Raw genomic sequence first — 21,060 nt, forward strand, 5'->3', positions numbered from 1 at the left:
TGTCTCTCAGCCAAAGCCAAAGCTCAGCAGTCTTTGTAGGCTGTGAACAATATGCATCCTCCCAAGTACTTTGCAATGTGTCACTCACTTGAAAACTGCAATGAGGAGATTCACCAAAAGGATGTTTGCTACCAAGAGGTAGCAGGCCATGATGGCAGGAACGATCCATGCTCCTGTCTTGCAGGGAGGTAGCTGGATTATTTTGCCGTCTTCTCTGGTTTCATTTTGACCACAAGGTGCTGGGAACAAAATTTAGAAACAAAACAAAAAACAAAAAAACAAAACAAAACAAAACCAAACCAAACCAAAAAAAACCACCAAAAAACAAACAAACAAACAAAAAGCAAAATGGGAATGAATCTTATTTTTTCAGTAGTTTAAATATTTATAATGGCCTGCCTGCAACATCTTCCAAATAACAAGGGCACTGACATTCTCCCCTCAGAAGTTTATGCTTGGTATCACAGATTTTAGAGTTTGCAGTTCTTCTTATTGTGTGTTATGTGACATGGGTATCAAGATATTTCTTGCAGGACACATGCCCGTTTTGAGTAAGCTGCTTGTTTGCATACATAATACAAAATAATATGGTATTCTGGTGGTAATTAGTGGCTGTGAAAATGAAATTATTGAATTGTTTAATCCTACAAAAAAAGCTTGCATATTATTTCTTTAACAGTGAAAACTTTGTCTTTTTTTATTGATTGAGAGAGGTGTGATAAATGAGGAAAAGGAAGTCCATGAAAGTAAATGAAAGAGTAGACATTTATTGCTGTGCACTGCACTGTCTCAAGCCCCGCTAGGACATACTCATAAATGACTTTCTGCTATTAAAGACTCGACTGTATGCCAAGAAACAGTGGGGGAGATTATCAAGTCTTTACTGTACCAGGTACAGGGACATGTATGCAGCAGAGATGCCACCTGTTTCTTCCGCAAATACATTGGAATCAAAATGTTCTTGGTATTAATGTCGTAGAACTGAAGGAAGGGGAGAGAAAACATGATGAAATTGTTTTCCCTGCTTGTGTTTTAATGTGCCTTCATGTGCAGTGATGGGTAATCTGCATTTGCAAGCATGGATTCAGTTTATGTCTCTGTAGCTTCAGTCCTGATGGTTCTGTGTATCTCCATAATCATCTTTTCAAGAAAATAATGGAAGCAGCAGCTTACATATACAAGCCATCTTAGTAAATTTTGCACAGCACTACAGCTAGCTTCCCCTCATCTCCATCAAAAAGAAGTTTAAGTAAGGAATTTCCAAAGTGCTCAGCACTAGCTCACTTCCTAGTCATATCAGTGGGGTTTTTGTACTGACTTCCTGAAAAATTAGGTTAGATGATGCCATATGTAGAATTTCTTTGTATGGCAACAAATCCACATTCCCAGTACCAACCATTGCATCTTCTCAAAAACGTTCTTTTGAACTCGGTGCACTGAGCTTGGCATTCACTTGTGGATGTCTGTACTGGCCAGCCATATTGGTACTTTCTTTTGGTCACTACATATAGACACTAGCCTATTACACACAGAACTATTGTAGCCATATGCAACACAAGACTACATGGCCTCTCCAGAAATATTCAATTCACTGAAAAAGAAATCACAGAGTCAAATACAAGCAACACTGCTTTTTTACCAGCAGCTCCATTGTGTTTGGGCACATGATGTTACCAGTCCTTCCTGTTTGCAAAAACACATTTTGTTACTGGAGCAGGCTGAGACTATGCAATTCTTCATTTCTCAGTCAACATCACTTTGCAGATCATTTGCAGGGCTATTTCCACACTGCTCCAAGCAGTGGTTTCATTTAGACATTCAAAATACTGTCTGTGAGGTGCTGGGAGTGTGGGCCTCTCTGGTCTTGGCCTTCACCCAGCAGAAAATGCACCATTCAATAGCTCTTGCTATCGGCACTCAATGTGAAACTTATGTCTCTGTTTGTGTGGAAACATTACTTGCTCATATATTGAATCAGTTGTACAAAGTCTAATACAACAAAGTACCAAAACCCATCATGATTTCACCAGTGATGGAACAATCATAGTATCTGAAAACTGTTGTCCTTTTTTGTGCTGAAAATGGAAAAAATAATATCTTTCCAAGTAATGAGAAAAATTTTGAAAAGCATTTTTTAACCATAGATAAGATCAAAAGCTCATCTCCAACTCTGATTCCAACTCTATTATCCTATTTTTTTTCCTAAAAAACATAGAATTTAGTCTAGAAAAAAAAACAGTTAAGAAGACAAAAAATATTTCTCCAGCTCTACTTGGGTAATATCTGTTGGTTTATGCCACTCGGTGATGGCCAAATTAGATCTCCTATGCAGACATGTTTCCACAATCTGTTCTATTACCTGTTGTGGTTCAGCTTGTCCTGAAGCTTTGCAGAAGTTTTTCTCTTCTGCATGTTTTGTTGTGGGTGTAGTTTTTTAAATAACATGGGAATACTCATTTCTTGCCTTACCAATGGAGAGCTAAGCCACCACTTAATTGTCACATTTTCAGGTGCAGGAGAAAACGTATGACATGTGTCCAAAAATGCAGAAATCTGTGTTCTATGGCACATCACTGAACATCTTCTTTCATATTTAAACTGTGACATTTATTTTCAAAGATTTTTTCCCCCCACTATTAATTAAAGGTGTGCGCTCTGCCTCACCTCCGAGGAATCTGTGCCACCCTTTATTTGTAACATCATTCAAAAATTTTAATTATTTTTGGAGAAATGAAGTAATTTTTGTAATACGTGCATTAATATATTGTAATATATTTCAAAGCACAATATTAACATGTATGCAAACTTGACTCATCTCTTTGACGTTATAGCCTTGCTCTAACACAAACCACAGAATACTTAATTCTAGCTAAATGCTTTACTGAAGAAGCAAATTCTGGTAGCATAATGATATGCTAATCTCAGGTAACTGAAAAAGCCAACAGCTCAGATACATACAGACACTATATCCTGAACTTAGGCTTTAGAAAACAGTAAATGGTTGGAGTTTTAATTTCAATTATATGAATATAATTCATATATATGAATTATATGAAGCTTTCAAACATTGCATCTTGACACCTGTCAAGATGACACCTTGTCCCTTGTTTCCTTTTTCACAATCTCTGTCCATCCTTATTTTTCCTTCCAACTTCCACTTACCGTTTCCTGCTAGGCCTTTCTTGCTACATATCTAGCCCTTCCTCTTTCCTGTTCAGAAAATAGTTGCAAAAAACCCAAAAGTAATTCAAGCTGCTGTAGGTTTCAGACCTAACGTGGAGGCAGAGCTCAGGAAGAATTAGTTTCCCTGCTGTAATTACAGTCATGACAAGGGCACTCTTCACTTTTACTGTCTGTTGGGTGGAGGGATTGGCAAAGGATGCTTGTGAGTTTCCGCATCATGATTCTTCCCACAGCTGCACCTTTCCAAAGCAGGTATGGGAAATAATGAAGAGACAAAAGTGTACAATTGAACAGCTCTGCCACTGAATAGCTTTTTGTCTTTGATTAAAACTTCTATAAAAATGGATACTGCTTTTATGATACAAACTGATTTGTTTGAAATCACAATAAACGTAGTGATACTTTCCTATGTTCACAATTCTAAACAAAGCAGAAACAAATAAATGCAACCAAATAACAAAAACCAATTTTTTTAAAATTCATGTCTGGTTATTTTTAATGCACTTTCATCATCCTATTTATGAGTATGTAGGCACCTTCCAATTTTGACCCACAATGAACCCAAAAGATGTGAAAGTGTTTTATAATTTCTGAACCAAATGTCTAAGCAGCCTTACCAGCTTACCAGGCTGGTAATTATTGAAACCTGCCGCCCTCTCCCCACCCTCAAAAATATTAAGTGGCCTTCCTAAAGTTGTTCTCTACTGATGGAGAAAATACTAAAATCTGCGAACTCCAAATTTCACAGAATTACTCTGTTCATCAGTAGAAATATCCAGGGAGTTGAACAGTGTCTCCTTACTTCAAGAAAGTTTCTTTAACTGCAGCATCCTGACCATGTTGCTTCTTGACCCAGGCCACATTAAACGTGACTTTGAAGTGTCTCTTCAATCTGCTGGTATTTTACCAATAATTTATAGTGAATCCCTGTATTTTTTTTTTTCTTCACTTGAGTGCTTTATTCCTCTTCCTACTCTCCTCCTTCCCCCATCAAAAATAGACAACCAAACAGAACCCAAATTATAACATCAGGAGTGCTAGATATGGGAATACTGCTGCAATCCAGCCCAGAGTGACTTTCAAAATTGTGTGTAGTCTGCACAAAAATCTTATCCACTACCTTTGTCTAACAATATTAAAAGTATTGCCACAGATATGATTTATTCTGTTTTGTACAGAGCTGTTCTGTTTGTTTTAATTTCAGAATGGTCCATGCAAATGACAAGCCAAGTAGGAAGCTCCTATCAAATCATAAAAAGCATGCAACCTCTAAGGTCATAAAGAGTTTAGTACATAATTTTCATTTATACTAAGAAATTTTAAAGAATTACTAAACTTAGATCTAACAGATTAAGAAATTTAAATAATTTTAAAAGTTTTTGGTAGTAATTATAGTTTCCTCTGAAGATTGTTGAATAGTTAAAACCTGTGTATAAGGATCTGTCATCTTCTGAAACAATTGTATTCTCATTATTTGATATTCCTCTAATACAATTGAAAGAGAAAGAGGTCCCATCTTTTTCTCTTAAACTAGGTAGGTTTTTCCAAAACAGAAATAGACACAAGAAACAAACACAATTTAGACTGATCTTCAGATACCAGATGGCTCATGAAGTACTGTCATCTGGCAAGAACGTCCAGATGGAAATCCAACCTGTGAGACACTAGGAAAATCTGAAAAACTTCCCAGAAGCCATGTTGACTAACAGCAGGTTCAGCTTAGCCTTTGGAATACAGGAAGATGTGAGCTCTGATGTTCATTTTCTACAGATGACTGCCATTTCCCAAGCTGGCACTTATGTCCTCTATCTACAAACTCACATTTCCTCTTCAGTATTTCTTATATCCTTCTGCATCCATAGTATTCTGGAGGGGCAGATAGTTTTGTAAGGTGAAAACAAAGTTCTTCACAGGTGAGAACTGTCTTATCAATGTTCCTGGCTAAAACTGCCAACACAAGTGCCAATGTGTGGTGAACTGAGGGAGAGATTTTACAGTGTTTGTGGGAAATCCACTTCTGGACAGGTATTCACTGAAGTAGCCACATGGCTAGCTGCTGCTGCATGGATCCCATTGGGCAGCACAAGGCACAGATGGATTAGGAAAGACAGCCTCAAAGTGAGACAGTTGCACGTGTCATCACCAGCTCTCTGATTCAGATTCTCCTTCCTCCCCCAGCTATCAGTGGATAATAATATATCTTTACTTAACTACATAATTGATATCAGTCTATTTTTTTCAGCTTATCAAGCTCTTATTATTATTCCTTTCCTGAAATATATTAATTTTTCATTTCCTGACATTTAAATAATTCATAAATTTGATTAGCTTACTGCCTGCTTTCAATTCTAAGGTCTAAGCTTTTATCTGAATCCCAATATTTGGTAATTGGGGTTTTCTAGGCCCAAGTCAAAACTCAATAGCTCAAGGGGTTTCAGTCATTATTGATGTTTCACTTGGACTGGTTGGACTTTTCCATGAAGTAGCTTGACTATTATAGTATACTATAGTACCTTGACTATTCCTTGATCTTTACATGCTTCCAAAGACTCTTTCGTGTAATTGCTAAAACTTCCTGAGTAGACAACATGGTATGTGTAACCTTCTGTCTGTGCCAGATCAGCTACATAGAATGATCTGAACATCTGGATATAGTTGTGGGAAAAGTCTGGTCTGATTAATTGTAATTGAACCTCCATTTATAGATCATATTCTGCTAATTTCCTGCTCAAAGAGTTAGAGGAAGACCATTACGATTACACTGTGATAGTAAAGTCTGTCTTTTCTAGTTCCCCATTCCCCAAGCCCATATGGAGCTGGGCTATGGACTTAATGGGTAGCTGGGACTGAAAGAGCACCAGGAACCTAGGATGTTCCCATTGCTAGCAGCAGTCACTCTTCCATGTGTTACTGTCTGTGGTTCCTCCCTCAGCAGTTTTTAGGCATATTCGGTGGCTCTCACTTTTCACACTCTCTTCATCCAAGAATTACTGAAGCTGGCTATTCTAGTTCTACATCTTTTTATATGAAGCCGTTGAATATGACAAGGCTTTTAGATTTTTTTAGTGGTCATATTATGATGAACTGTCAGTCCGAGAGGAATTACTTAGAGAGTGATTTTGCTGGTTTTGTTGACTTTACCTTAAAATTTGAACAGAGAGCCAAAAGATTTATTCTCCTTCTGCCCCACATTACAACTGATTTTTAGTCAGAAATTTGTAGGTTTTTAGCAGTTTCAGACATCGCTGATAACAAACACCACCACTGAATAATGTGTTCATAATCCCAGAAGTGAGGATATAATCTGTCCTCACTTTTGAGTTGAAGATGAGATCACATACCAACAGGACACTGACACATACTCCATCTTACATGTTTTTCCTTAAAAAATGATATGAATACCGAAACAATGGGTAAAAAATGTAAATATGCACTGTTTTAGAGCAAGGCATTTAGCAGTGTGTTGAAATAAAAATCAGAGTAGGCCCACTGGATGAAAAGGCTGCCAGCTGATGAGACGGATCCCGACATTGTATCTGGTCAGTCTTAATAGCATGCTTCACAAATAAAATAAAATAAAAAAAAAATTAATTAATTAATTAATTAATAGTAATTTTTCTTAAAAAAAGCAAATTAGAAATGTAAGAGTAGCCTACTTTTTTTTTTTTACAATTCTCAGATACCAGGATGATTTCCAGGAGAGTGGCTTAAATGAACATGCTTTTCCATGATCAGTACTTTTACTGAAACCCAAGTTTGCTAATAAAGTAGCAATATTAAACACCAAAATTCAAACAAAATCACAAAGCAATTCCTTTTTTTTTGTTAAAATAATAATTATTAAAAAAAGAATGTGCTCTAAACCATGAAGTTAAATTGCAGTTTAGATGTACATAACAATTTTAGAACATGCTTATTTGAGAAAGTACAAACACTGTAGCACTTTAACATGAATACAGTGGCTGATTTAGCTTAGAACAACGTGGAAAATATAAAGACAGCAAATGTTTAAATAGTGGAAAAATGTGATTATACTAGTAAAACCTTCTGAGTGTCTATTGGACCATTTTGATTGTGTAACATCATCACCAACTATTGCTCATGCTGCCAGTCTATACCACAGATAACATTTTTGAGACAACTGAGCATCAGACAGACATGACATACTGTACATAATTTGTACTGGAAGAGTGTCTGATTCTAATTCCCTGCATCATCTGCCTCTCAGGAAGGAGGAAATAGGTGCTGCTTTTAATTTTGACATCATCACTTTTGCTGCAACTCCAAGTTTCCTTGACACAGGCAGAAAAACAATATGTCTATATTTAAAACTATATATATATTATATATATATAATATATATATATAATATATATTTATATTATATATATATAGCTATATTTAAAGGAGTTTAGGCCACCAGGAATTTTGCTTTCCCTAAGCTTCAGAAATAATTACTCTGCATTTTTCTGCATTATTTAAATATTGTGCATCTAAATAACACAACTCCTCATGCAAGGGTGTGCAGCCTGCCACCCTGTTTCCATACTTAAACACCCTTTAATTTCTTACATTTATGGGTTCTAAACTGTAATCAGCCTTTAAAAAAACCAATGAGAACACTTTATTCAGCCAATTGCCACATTTGTTGCACTATGGTAGCTACTTAGTACAGTATTAATAAATGGCCACTTGTAGAGGGACAGACATTCTGCTTGTAGAAGGAAGTATTATTTTAATGGTACAAACCTTTATCCCTCCAAAATATACTTTCAGAGCAAGACAAAGTTTTATATCCCCAACTATTACACCTTTGGAATTAATGAATTTTTAAAAATAAAAAAGGGAAAAGGATAAAAATTAGGGAATTGGGTAAAAAGTGAAAAATAGTGAGAAATTTAGTGATTATAGGTATTTGCTTACTTCCTTGCATGCCATTTGAAAACCAACTAGAGAAGCAAAGATAAAAAGGAGGTTTCATCTGTATCCAGAATAATAATGATAATAATAATAATAATAATAATAATAATAATAATAATAATAATAATGATTCTGTGCTAGCCAATGTCCTAGGATGACGTTATGGTGCTTTTATCCCCAGTTGTGTGTTCTGTTTATGCCTGATATTATGTTCTGTGCCTTCAGGACTGACTCTGAAAAGTGAAGGTTTGTTTTGTCGTGTTATCAGCTGGCTCACCTCCCCCACCATGGTCTGTGTCTAGGAGAGGCTAGGTTTGCTTGCTGGCTTGCTTGCTTTCGCTTTGCCCTGGCTTTTGCTTTTGCTTATTAGTTAGTTTAGCTAGGCAGTCCAATTTTTACCCTGGACTGTTTTTTTTCCTTTCCCTTTCCTGAATACCATTCGAACCTGCTCCGGACTGGGACCTGGGAAACACCAACACCAAGAGCCTGCATTTTGTGACCTGAAGCAGCCATCCCCAGCGCCAGAGACCAACAGCTGGGTGACCACTCCCAGGAGAGACTTTCTGAATTTGTCATCTCTTCAGAGTGGTGAAAGAGTTTTGTCATCTGATGTTGGTTTTTTTTTTTTTTGTATTGGGGAGTGTTTTGCTTGTTAAATAAAGAGGTTTTTTTCCGCTTCTCTCTGAGGAAATTCTTCCTGAACCAGGTCGGGGAGGGGCCGCGGGGGTTTGCTTTCTGGGGGCTCCTCCTGGAGGTTTTCTCCCAAATTTGCCCTAAACTAGGACAAATATTTTGGCGCCCAACTCGTGGCTCGAGAAAGTGGAAAAAAACCCTGTTCTAATAATATTTTGGTTGCAATTACTCTGGGCTGGTATAGAGCAGTTACTGGCTATGTTGTTTGAATTCATAATGCCTCTTGGGGTGGAGGCCTGCATGTGTTTCCGGTCCCTAGGTTTTTTTGGGGTCTTAATGCCTCTATGCTCACTAGGTTTATTTTCTTATCCAGAAATAGCTCCAGTATTGTCCCTAATATGTAGTTTTTGCAGTAGAGGGGCACTGACCAGAATATCCGTCAGGTAGTTCTGGTTGTAATGGCTTGCAGGAGGTTTATAAAGGTGCTGGAGTCTGTTCCAGGGATGTATGGTTCATGATTATGGTTGTGCACCCAGTTTGTTAGAGGAGAAGCAGGAGGTGAGACTTTTCAGCCTTTGCTTTCCTTCTTCTCTGAATCTGTTACATCCCTATTGGAGAATGTTCAGTTTCCCCTGAATGTTAAAGAGACCATCTTTCTGGTATTTAATTTGGTAAGCTTTCTCTATACAGTCTGAAGTTTCTCTAGAATGAGGGCTGAGATTTCTAGAGGGGCTGATGAGACCCCTGACCCAGGAGTAGACCCAGGTGTGAGAAATCCTGAGTGGTGTGGGGAATGGGAGGATATGGGCCAAATCTTAAAGGAATTTTCTGACCCTATAGTCTGGGACTTTCCATGTCAACAAATTCAGAACCCAGCTGAGGTGGCAAAGTACCTGAAAGAGAAGTGTCATGATAACCCTAGAGAGAAAAAGATCATTGCAGTGAGCTGGGCCCTGGCATATGCTTATCGTACTCTGCTTGATACTGTAGGGCAGCAGACAGAGGAAGGGGGGCAGGGAGATAAACCAGCAGCTATCCCAGTCACTCAGGCTGCAGCCAACAGCCCAGGCTCGAAGCCAGTAGCTGAACCAGACTGTAAGCCTCAACCAATGGCTGTTGCTACTAGCACGAGAAGTGGAAAGTGCACAGACAAGACCGATCGACCAGTGGATGACGATGATGATTATGATGCAGGAGAAGGACCCTCAATGCCTCCTGACATAAAATCAGGAGTCAAAGCAACTGGCACAAGATCAGAGGCCAATATTGAGTCCTTTTCCCTAAAGGACCTCCGTGGCCTGAGATAGGATTACACTCGACGACCTGATGAGTCTATAATTAGTTGGTTGGTCCGTCTTTGGGATGCTGCAGGCAAGGCTACAATTCTGCATGGCACTGAAGCGAGGCATTTGGGATCCCTGTCACATGATCCTGTCATTGACCAAGGAATGATGAGGGGGGCTAACCCTCACAGCCTCTGAGCACAGCTCCTGGAAAGCGTAGCACAAAGACACCTGTGTGCAGACGATCTTTATATGCAGCAGACCCAGTGGAAGACTATAGGACAAGGGATCCAACGCCTGAGAGAAATGGCAGTGGCAGAGATTATCTTCTCAGATTACAACAACTAGGAATCCAGACATGGTACCATGTACATCTGTGATGTGGCAAAAAACTTGTACGACTTGGGCCACAAGAATATGCTTCTGCTTTAGCAATAATGAAGCGGGATGAGAGGGATGAGACCGTGCTTGATATGGCAAAGAAGCTCCAAGCATATGCAGATGCTGTACATGGCCCAACACATGGCAGAATCACAGCAGTGGAAACACGTCTGCAGAAATTAGAAGACAAGATAGAGGAGAATCACAAGAAACTCAGGGAGGAGATTAAAGAGGACCTTCTCCAAATCTCGGCAGTACAAATTAGAGGCCCTGGTATCCAACACAGATGTTCCCCAGATGGGGAGAGAAGGTACACCCCATGAGCTGAGCTGTGGTTCTTCTTGCGTGATTGCGGAGAAAAATGAGGAGATGGAATGGAAAATCTACTGCTGCTCTGGCACAATGGGTGTGTGAACTGAAGGAAGGCAAGACTCAGAGAGGAAGTTCCACCAAAAGGAAAGCAGGTCCAGTTGCCTGTAGCGAAGCTGCCAGGTATGATGATGATGATGACATGTCTGATCCCCTTGAAGGAACCTCTAAGACATATGCCCAAGGAAAGAAGGATAACCAGGCTTAGAGGAGCCCTGCCTCTAGGCAGGTAGAAGCGAGGGAAACTGTGTTTTCTGGACTGTGTGGATTTGTTGGCCTGGCACATCTGAACCACAAGAATATAAGGCTTTGGTTGATACTGGTGCACAATGCACATTAGTCCCATCAAGACATGTGGGGGCAGAATCTGTCTCCATCGCTGGTGTGACAGGGGGATCACAGGAATTTACCTTGGTGGAAGCTGAGGTGAGCCTGACTGGAAATGAGTGGAAAAAACACCTTATTGTGACTGGCCCAGGAGCCTCATGCATTTTGGGCATAGATTACCTCCAAAGGGGGTATTTTAAAGACCCAAAAGGACTCAAGTGGGCATTTGGGATAGCAGCTACAGTGACAGAGGGCATCCAGCAATTGAACACCTTGCCTGGATTGTCCGAGAATGCAACTACAATAGGACTTCTGAAGGGAGAAGAGCAAAAGGTACCAATTGCCACTTCAACAGTGCATCTCTGACAGTACAGAACAACTCGAGATGCTGTGGTTCCCATCTATAAGATGATTTGAGAGCTGGAGAGCCAAGGGGTGGTCAGCAAAACCCACTCACCCTTCAACAGCCCCATCTGGCCTGTGCGTAAATCTGAAGGAGAATGGAGATTGACTGTGGACTACCGTGCATTGAACGAAGTGACTCCACCATTGAGCGCTGCTGTGCCAGACATGCTGGAACTCCAGTACGAGCTGGAGTCCAAGGCAGCAAAGTGGTACGCCACTATTGACATTGCTAATGTGTTTTTCTCCATTCCTCTGGCCGCAGAATGCAGGCCTCAGTTTGCCTTTACGTGGAGGGGAGTGCAGTATACCTGGAACCGACTGCCCCAGGGGTGGAAGCACAGCCCCAGCATCTGCCATGGACTGATCCAGGCTGCACTAGAAAAGGGAGAGGCTCCAGAACATCTACAGTATATTGATGATATTATTGTGTGGGGGAACACAGCAGCAGAAGTGTTTGAGAAAGAAGAGAAAATCATCTGAATCCTCCTGGAAGCTGGTTTTGCCGTCAAGAAGAGTAAAGTTAAGGGACCTGCTCGAGAGATCCAGTTCTTGGGAGTGAAGTGGCAAGACGGATGGCATCAGATTCCTACGGATGTCATCAATAAGATCACAGCTATGTCCCCACCAACCAACAAGAAGGAAACACAAGCTTTCTTAGGTGCCATAGGCTTTTGGAGAATGCAAATTCTTGAGTACAGTCAGATCATGAGCCCTCTTTACCTGGTCACCCGCAAGAAGAATGATTTCCATTGGGGCCCTGAGCAGCAACAAGCTTTTGCCCAGATTAAGCAGGAAATTGCTCATGCAGTAGCCCTTGGCCTAGCCCAGGACAGGACCAGATGTGAAGAACATGCTCTACTCTGCAGCTGGGAGTCATGGTCTGTCCTGGTGCCTTTGGCAGAAGGTGCCTGATGAGACTCGAGGCCGACCGCTAGGATTTTGGAGTTGGAGCTACAGAGGATCTGAAGCCAACTACATCCCAACAGAGAAGGAAATCTTGGCCGCCTATGAAGGAGTACAAGCCGCCTCAGAGGTCATTGGTACAGAATCACAACTCCTCCTGGCACCCTGACTACCAGTGCTGGGGTGGATGTTCAGAGGAAAGGTTCCCTCCATGGAGCAAATGGATTGCTCTCATCACGCAGCATGCCCGTATTAATAAACTGAATTGCCCTGGGATTTTGGAAGTAATTACAAATTGGCCCGAAGGTGAAAGTTTTGGCGTCACAGATGAAGAACAAGAGCCAGTGACAAAGGCTGAAGAAGCTCCACCCTACAACCAATTGCCAGCAGAGGAAACACACTATGCTCTTTTCACTGATGGTTCCTGTCGCATCATAGGGATGAATCGGAAGTGGAAAGCAGCTGTATGGAGCCCCACACGATGGGTCGCAGAGGCCACTGAAGGAGAAGGTGGATCAAGTCAATTTGCTGAACTCAAAGCCGTTCAGCTGGCCCTGGACATTGCTGAAAGGGAGAAGTGGCCAAAGCTCTACCTCTACACTGATTCATGGATGGTAGCCAATGCTCTGTGGGGATGGCTGGAGAGATGGAAAGAGGCTAACTGGCAGCGTAGAGGAAAACCAATTTGGGCTGCTGAAGAATGGAAAGGCATTGCTACCTGGGTAGAGAAACTACCTGTGAAGGTTCGCCATGTAGATGCTCATGTCCCCAAGAGTAGAGCTAATGAAGAGCAGCAAAACAATCAGCAGGTAGATCAGGCTGCAAAGATAGGGGTGTCAAAGATAGACTTAGATTGGCAACACAAGGGGGAGTTGTTCCTAGCATGATGGGCCCATGATGCCTCAGGCCATCAGGGTAGAGATGCCACCTACAAGTGGGCACGAGACCGAGGGGTGGATCTAACCATGGACAGTATATCTCAGGTAATCCACGACTGTGAGACATGTGCTACCATCAAACAGGCCAAGCGGGTAAAGCCCCTGTGGTACGGTGGGCGGTGGTCCAAGTATAGATATGGGGAGGCCTGGCAGATTGACTACATCACACTGCCCCAAACACACCAAGGCAAGCGCTACGTGCTCACAATGGTGGAAGCCACCACGGGATGGTTGGAAACCTACCCTGTGCCTCATGCTACAGCCCGTAACACCATCCTGGGCCTTGAAAAGCAGGTCCTTTAGAGGCATGGTACTCCTGAGAGGATTGAGGCAGACAATGGGACTCATTTCAAGAACAGCCTTATCAACTCCTGGGCTAGGGAACATGGCATTGAGTGGGTGTACCATATCCCCTACCATGCACCAGCTGCAGGCAAAGTGGGGAGGTACAACGGACTGTTAAAAACCACCTTGAAAGCACTGGGTGGGGGATCTTTCAAAAACTGGGAGCAGCATTTAGTAAAGGCCACCTGGTTAGTTAACACCCGAGGTTCCACCAATCAAGCAGGTCCTGCCCAGTCTGAGTCCCTGAATATAGTAGATGGAGATAAAGTCACACTGCCACATATCAGACAGTGTGGATCAATTCTGCCTCGAGTACAGACAAACCCATCCGTGGGATTGTCTTTGCTCAGGGACCAGGTTGTACATGGTGGATAATGCAGAGAGATGGAACAACATGATGTATACCCCAGGGAGATCTGATTGTGGGGTGAGACTCATATGCAAATATCACTATTTGCTGGATGTTACTGCCATTGTTTGTACATTAAACCATGCAGACATGAGACAGAAGGAAACATGTAAGTGTTGAAGGTTTGAGCAAATGAGATAGAAAGAAATGTGTCTGAGTAAGTAAAAGATGGAAGTTTTTACTTGATGAAGTTTTTACATGTTTGGCAGTATGCTGACAATTTGGAGATAAAGGTTGGAATGTCCTAGGGTGATGTTATGGTGCTTGTATCCCCAGTCGTGTGTTCTGTTTAGGCCTGATATTATGTTCTGTGCCTTCAGGACTGACTCTGAAAAGTGAAGGTTTGTTTTGCCTTGTTATCAGCCGGCTCACCTCCCCCACCATGGTCTGTGTCTAGGAGAGGCTAGGTTTGCTTGCTGGCTTGCTTGCTTTCACTTTGCTCCAGCTTTTGCTTATTAGTTAGTTTAGCTAGGCAGTCCAATTTTTACCCTGGACTGTTTCTTTCCTTTCCCTTTCCTGAATACCATTCGAACCTGCTCCGGACTGGGACCTGGGAAACACCAACACCAAGAGCCTGCATTTTGTGACCTGCATCAGCCATCCCCAGCGCCGGAGACCAACAGCTGGGTGACAACTCCCAGGAGAGACTTTCTGAATTTGTCATCTCTTCAGAGCGGTGAAAGAGTTTTGTCATCTGATGTTGTTTTTTTTTTTTTTTTTTTTGTATTGGGGAGTGTTTTGCTTGTTAAATAAAGAGGTTTTTTTCCACTTCTCTCTGAGGAAATTCTTCCTGAACCAGGTCGGGGAGGGGCCGCGGGGGTTTGCTTTCTGGGGGCTCCTCCTGGAGGTTTTCTCCCAAATTTGCCCTAAACTAGAACACCCAGGAAGAGGAAGTTTACATGAAACTGCTGAAATATCTGCCATGGGATACGTATACTGAAACTATATTCAACTGGGGGCATTATTTGTGTTATAGATACAATTACTACTTTTAATCAACTCAGGAAAAATAATTTTTTTCATTCAAACTTTGTCAGTACTGAACAAACAGCAAATAAATTTTGAAAATACTGTCCTTTCCTAAGATGGTACATAGAATAAAATGAAATATCCTTAACAGAACTTTAATGGAAGATACCTGCCACTGGAAAAGGTACTGACTTCCAAATGCTGCCCAGACTTACACGTAGTTAAGTAGGAATGATGAACATCTGTTACATGACAGTAGTTGCAAAAAGATGACATTGTTTGTGATTCTTAGTTTGGTCATCTACTGCATCATTTCTCATGACCAGCTCTCTCATTTGGTGGTAATGCAATGAGTGGGACCACAAGATTTAATCTAAACAGAAAACCAGCATTTTCCTGATCATCTATCTGATGAATCCTGAGGATATAATATATTTAATACTGGCTCTTTTCCTGTTTGCATTGGTGTGAGCACAGTCTTGCCTTATAAAAATAAATGCAGCAATATTCTAAAAATGGATATAATTATTAGACCTAAAGAATTGCATCACAGGGTTTAGTTTAAATGTGGCACTGAAAAGGTAACAGAGAAAAGAAAACTCATCGGATTAGATCCCCATGAAATACAGGAACTGAAAGGTCTAACCCCTAATTATTAGACATGATGATTGATATGAAGTTAGATAAAAAGTATTTATGTCTAAAAATAAACCAAGGGATGAAAAAAAAATAAGCAGCCTTTGGTGTCCCAGGTATACCACCAAATTCATGTTGGATACCTGGAAGGGGATTTTTGCCACCAAGCTGGTAAAAAGGACACATTTATGACCTTCTCTACATGTATGATAATTCAGCATTACAGATTTCCAGTTAAATGATTGCAAAGTGATGCCAGAAGCATGTTCTGAAACTGACAGCCCAAAACTAGCTGAAAAAATACTTTTGTGACCATTCTCTGTGTTGAAGAAGTTCCTCTATCCAGAGCCATTTATTGAGCAAACACACACGATCTAATAGGACATAATCTGATCAAAGCTGGATACCTGACTTTAGAGTATGAGAATCATAAACTTGCTTACGGTCTATCTGGTCTGCAAACACTTCCCCATAGATCATCCAGTAAGGCATGTAAAAAATGTTTTTCGCCAGCTTCCATGAAGGCTCCTCATTGGGGAAGAGAATTGCCTGTCTTGCCACACCAAAGCTCATCAGAACCACCAACATGATGATGACAAAGTACATCATGTCTATCATCTGAATGTAATGACAGGAAAAAGGAGAGAAAAAGAGAGAGAAAGGACAAGAATTAGAGGAATTTATTTGTCCACATTCCTATTATTATGAGCTGCAAAAAAAGAAAAAGTCTGTGAATCTTAGAAACAGAATTTTCAGAAACAAATTTTGGAAAGTTGTTCTTATTTACACATTTTTTTTTTTTTTCAAAGAAGTGAAGTGGTATTATTGTGTACTTGGTTTTACCCAGTGTCACTTCCAAGAATAATTCAAATCTTATTATTAGGCTTGAAAATACAAAGTACCATCTGGTCACACCAGTTGCCTCAACAAGAATATATGGGTTCACTGGAATCAGCAGCCTGGTCTGGGCAAGGGTCGTGAGATGATGTTTATAGGCACCAAGTGGCAACTGCACCTAAGCAAAAGGACTGACATGGATAATTTTATTCACTGGTAGTCATTATCTTGGAACAAAGGGAGCTGCAGCTAACATACGGAGGAACGGGTGGCAGAACAGCCTGTTACTGCAACATAAGGGACACCATGGTGGTAACCAGTGAGAAAGGAAAGCTGTGATACTGGCTGGGCTAAAAATCCACTTGGTGGGGGAGTCTGACAAACACCATATTAAAAAAACCCAATCAGATAACAGACAGTGAACTCTGTTCTTCTCCACTGTTGAGGGCCTCATTTGCATATGCCCAAGATTAACTAGTGCTTGCAAACAGTACCCACCCATTCAAAATGTTCCTGAAAAACATGGGACAGCAATCCTACAAGATGCTGAAAAGATCTGAAGATTAGAAGAAGCACTGTTCTAGAAAATGCCCTCAAGGGAGCAGAACAATGGGCATCAGGCAGGTACAGCAGAGACTACCCAAGTGAATGTGAAAAAAAATGGGGGCCCTGTAAAGTCCCTGGTAAGATCTCTTTAAAACTTACAGACTTGTCAGGTCTTTAGAATTGTTTCAACTGAGCTATTTTTCACAGTTCTGGGCATAACTTTTATTTCTAGCCAAAACTCAAGTTACAAATCCTTTAAACCTTATGAGTCTTATTCCCTCCAGTCTCTACATTTTCTGGCTCAGCTGAATTCAGCCCTCCTTTCAAGAGAGGCATGAGACCAACCTACACCTCAGCTGGTGGCCTTCTGGCTTCACAGAGCACCTGCTGCAGCCCAAGGGCAGGGCTGCTCATGACAGGAGCTGCTGAAAGAGGTACCTGCTTGCAGCACATGGATCTGATACTGCTGCAGGTGTTCTTCAATTTTAAAGCAACCTGAGGCCAAAGCAACACTGGGAAAGTATACCAGAGAAAAGAGGGTTACAGGGTAGCAAAGAGAAAAAGATATGCTCGTGTTTTGAGAGAGAGGCTCTAGGAGAAAGGTACCAGCAGTGTAGGGGTCAGATGACAGAGAATCAGGAAGATGGAAAAGAAGGAACCAAGGACAGTGAAAAAAAAAGCAGGGAAAAACAAAAGTCTTGAAGTTCATAAAAAAAGCAGGAAAAAAAGAAAAAAACCTTGGGGACATGAGAGAGGAAAAGAAATGCTTTAAATAATTAAAACCCAGTGAAGTCAACCATCAACATTCCTATTTAACTCAGGGCATTAATCTCTCTCAAAAAAAAATAAAATTCCTTTATGAAGAGAAATTCCACATCATTGTACTTCAGAAAGCATCATGAAATGGGAAAGTTGAATAATGATATTTAGCTCTCACTGCTTTTAGAGAACAAACCTAGAGATGAAACCTGATTCTTTCTTTCTTGTCTGATCAAACTTTGTTTCAGATGGCAATATATAACTTGATATGATGTAATGTAATAACTATTTAAAAATGTCATGCAAACAAATAAACAAAATCAGTATTTTGAGGCAATTTAAGACAATGTCTTAAATGTTTCAAGTGTTTTTGATCAGGAGTGACATGGGTGTGACCTTATGTCGCAAGAAATAAAATTTTTAGTGTTGTTGTCTAATCAAGATGCACATTAGTTTTCTCCTCCTTCAGCTGGGTATCTTCTAAACTCTCAGTAACTTGTCTGAAATATAATGAAATATATGGACAAATTTCCACTGACTTTAAATAGCATTGTATCAGGTCCTTTGGCCTGTGATGTCAAATTACAATTGCTGTTTTAGCAAGGCAATGGCTATTTCAATCATTCTAAAGAACTCATCAGTTACCTGTTTAAAAAAGTGTTAAAACACAATTTTTTGGGGTACAATTTCATAAAGAAGTTGGCTGTATTTAAAATTCCGTATTTGCAGAAATGCTAAAAAAAAAAGCAGATATTTCCACACATTAAAGGAACTGATATACCTCTGACTCTCTTGACATTCCACAGTCATTTCATTTCATTCCTGAAATTTCCTAAAGGAAATTACATCTATCACTGTGCAGAAATCAGAAAAGCAGAAGCATATTCTGTTACTGAAATCAGTACGTAATAATAAGCTTGGCAATTCAGTTTCCTCCTTGTATCTTCATCTTTGCTTTAACCTATTGCTTTTAAACCACTCAAGCCCATTCCTGCTTCTTGCTTAATTTCCCTTGCATGTTTGTTCAGAGTGGCCAGAGGTAAAACTTACTACACATATTTCGTTGACTGCAGTGTAGAGGCAGGTGAAGAGAAAGCTCCTCAACACTGGAAAAGTAAAAAAAAGCCATCCTTTTCCTTCTGAGTCTAAAACTTACAATATAAGCTCAAGAAAAGGTCTCAGACATTAAATATGGTCTGTTGAGGACCTCAGTAGTTGTGATGTGCTTACTCTGTAGAAATGTATATAACCAACTCGATGTCCTTCATAGTGCTGAACTAAACTTTCAACACCATTTGGAAGACAGAATGCAAGGAGGTAGAGAAACACACAATTTAAACAAAAATACACAAGAAAGCAGCCTGGAGTCAGTAGGTGCAGCTCCTAGGGAGTGCATGAGTTGGACATGAGTTACACAAGAGGGTAAACTAGTCAGAAAATAGATGTGAGAGGCTGATCTGTATAACTCAAACCGGTTGTGTATTGCATGTGTGGGCAAAGGGGATGTGTCAGAGTGGCTGAAAATGCAAGGAAAATTAGACAAAAGATGAAAACCAAGCAAGAGGAAGGCACAAAATACAGAATACACCTCCTTTAACAGCTGCTCAGAGCTTCAGAACAATTTGGCTACTAAATTTAACACCCTCTAATGTAGATACTGAGCGCACAGAGGCTAGAGATCTTCCTGCATTTGTTTTCTACAGAAAGTGGAGTGAGGTTTGATTTGTTGTACACATGTGAAAGTTACAAAGGAATGAAAATGCTATTAATTTCAATCACTTCCTTTCTGTGTGACCTAGAAGAAAAATGAACCACTCTTTATACTGCTGGTGGAGTTGGGCTCCTATCAGCCACCTGTGACACTGACTACTAGAAGTTTGTTACACATGGCCCCTCTATTATTGAACTGTTACTCATGCTGCCTTTGTCAGCCCCACTGTTCTGAAACTTTAAGTGCATGTAGCTGCAAAAAATAAAGCAGAGTAGAAGCGTAGCTGTTTTTTCAGAAGTTTTATACACTGTGTATTGTGTAAGCTCCAGTGACCACCAGATCCACTGGCAGAAAGAGAGTCCAAATGTGACAGGAAAGAAACCTGCTAAGGCAGTGTTTTCTCTTTGATTGGTATTCCTTTCTCTGGTCTGCTGTCTTTTTACAATAACCTCCAACAAGAACTGTTGAGTATTTTTACTCTGGAGCTCTGCAAAACCTCATGTCAACCTCTTGTAGGCTTTCTTGAAGGAAGGATACTTCAAAATCCATTTTCCAAGACGTAACAACTCAACTATCACTTTCATGTTTTCCCTCAATCTCCCTCCCTGGCTTTTTTTCCACTAAGCTCTTCTTTCTTTGTCAAACCCAGCACTGGGGGCTTGCAGTAGAAAGCTGGTAAATTGAGGGGATAAGACAATGGTTCCCTGTTGGGCAGGGCATGTAACTGGATGTATATTTTGCATTTCAGTTTTATATCTGCTCACTGAGCCTGTTGTGACTTATGTAATATCAAGGAGATATTGTAGTCCATGCACTCATATATGTCCCCTTTTCTTATGATGGTGAGGACGAATGAAGCTTTTCTTTAAGGACCATTGTAAGATAAATACAACAGACAGCCTGGTTGGACTTGCTGATTATTGTCACATACCAAACAGACAGCAGTATTTCATCTAGAGGAGTTAATATTCAGTTTACTCTTTTTACTTAAAGTGAGCTTCAAGGGGCTTTAATCTACTTAGAAAATCCCAAATCTTAAATATCAAAATGCACGAAACAGACATGATTTACACAAGAAAAGCTGTATACTGTATGTGAAACATAAACATGTGTATCAGCTACATGTGCAGGTATCCAAATATCAGGGATATGTGCATCTGTAAATCTAGCCATTTTCTTTAACTGAAACGAGCAAAATGCTGCTTAATTGCAAGACTTCAATTGAAATATGAAAATTAAAAATTGAAAAGTCAAAAGTCAAGCATGTGGAAGCAAATGCCTCTTGATTCTTTGTGCATACATTTACTAATACACAAGCTGTTAATTGCTATGGTGTGTACAATTGATGTGGCCAGGGCACAGAGTCTGCATTTATGCAAATAGATTTCTCATGTCACAAGGACACACCTAAACTTCAATGATGGAAGAGCATGTGGATGTGGATCAAACTGTAGAAGGGTCAGTCTTAACTGTAACCATTATAGTTTTGAACACACCAGGACTATT

General features: G+C 40.4%; 1 protein-coding gene across 1 annotated transcript in view; it reads right to left on the minus strand.

Moving 5' to 3' along the window:
* The window catches only part of TRPM3 (transient receptor potential cation channel subfamily M member 3), a 265,210-nt gene that overhangs the window by 12,866 nt on the left and 231,284 nt on the right, over window positions 1–21,060 (minus strand). Inside the window, exons 21-22 of the mRNA XM_053968911.1 lie at window positions 16,145–16,319; window positions 89–239 (exon numbers count right to left, since the gene is read on the minus strand). Coding sequence (XP_053824886.1) covers window positions 89–239; window positions 16,145–16,319 — 326 coding nt within the window. The remainder of the gene's footprint in view (window positions 1–88; window positions 240–16,144; window positions 16,320–21,060) is intronic.

Source organism: Vidua chalybeata, chromosome Z (genome assembly GCF_026979565.1).
Source record: "Vidua chalybeata isolate OUT-0048 chromosome Z, bVidCha1 merged haplotype, whole genome shotgun sequence".
NCBI lineage: Eukaryota > Metazoa > Chordata > Aves > Passeriformes > Viduidae > Vidua > Vidua chalybeata.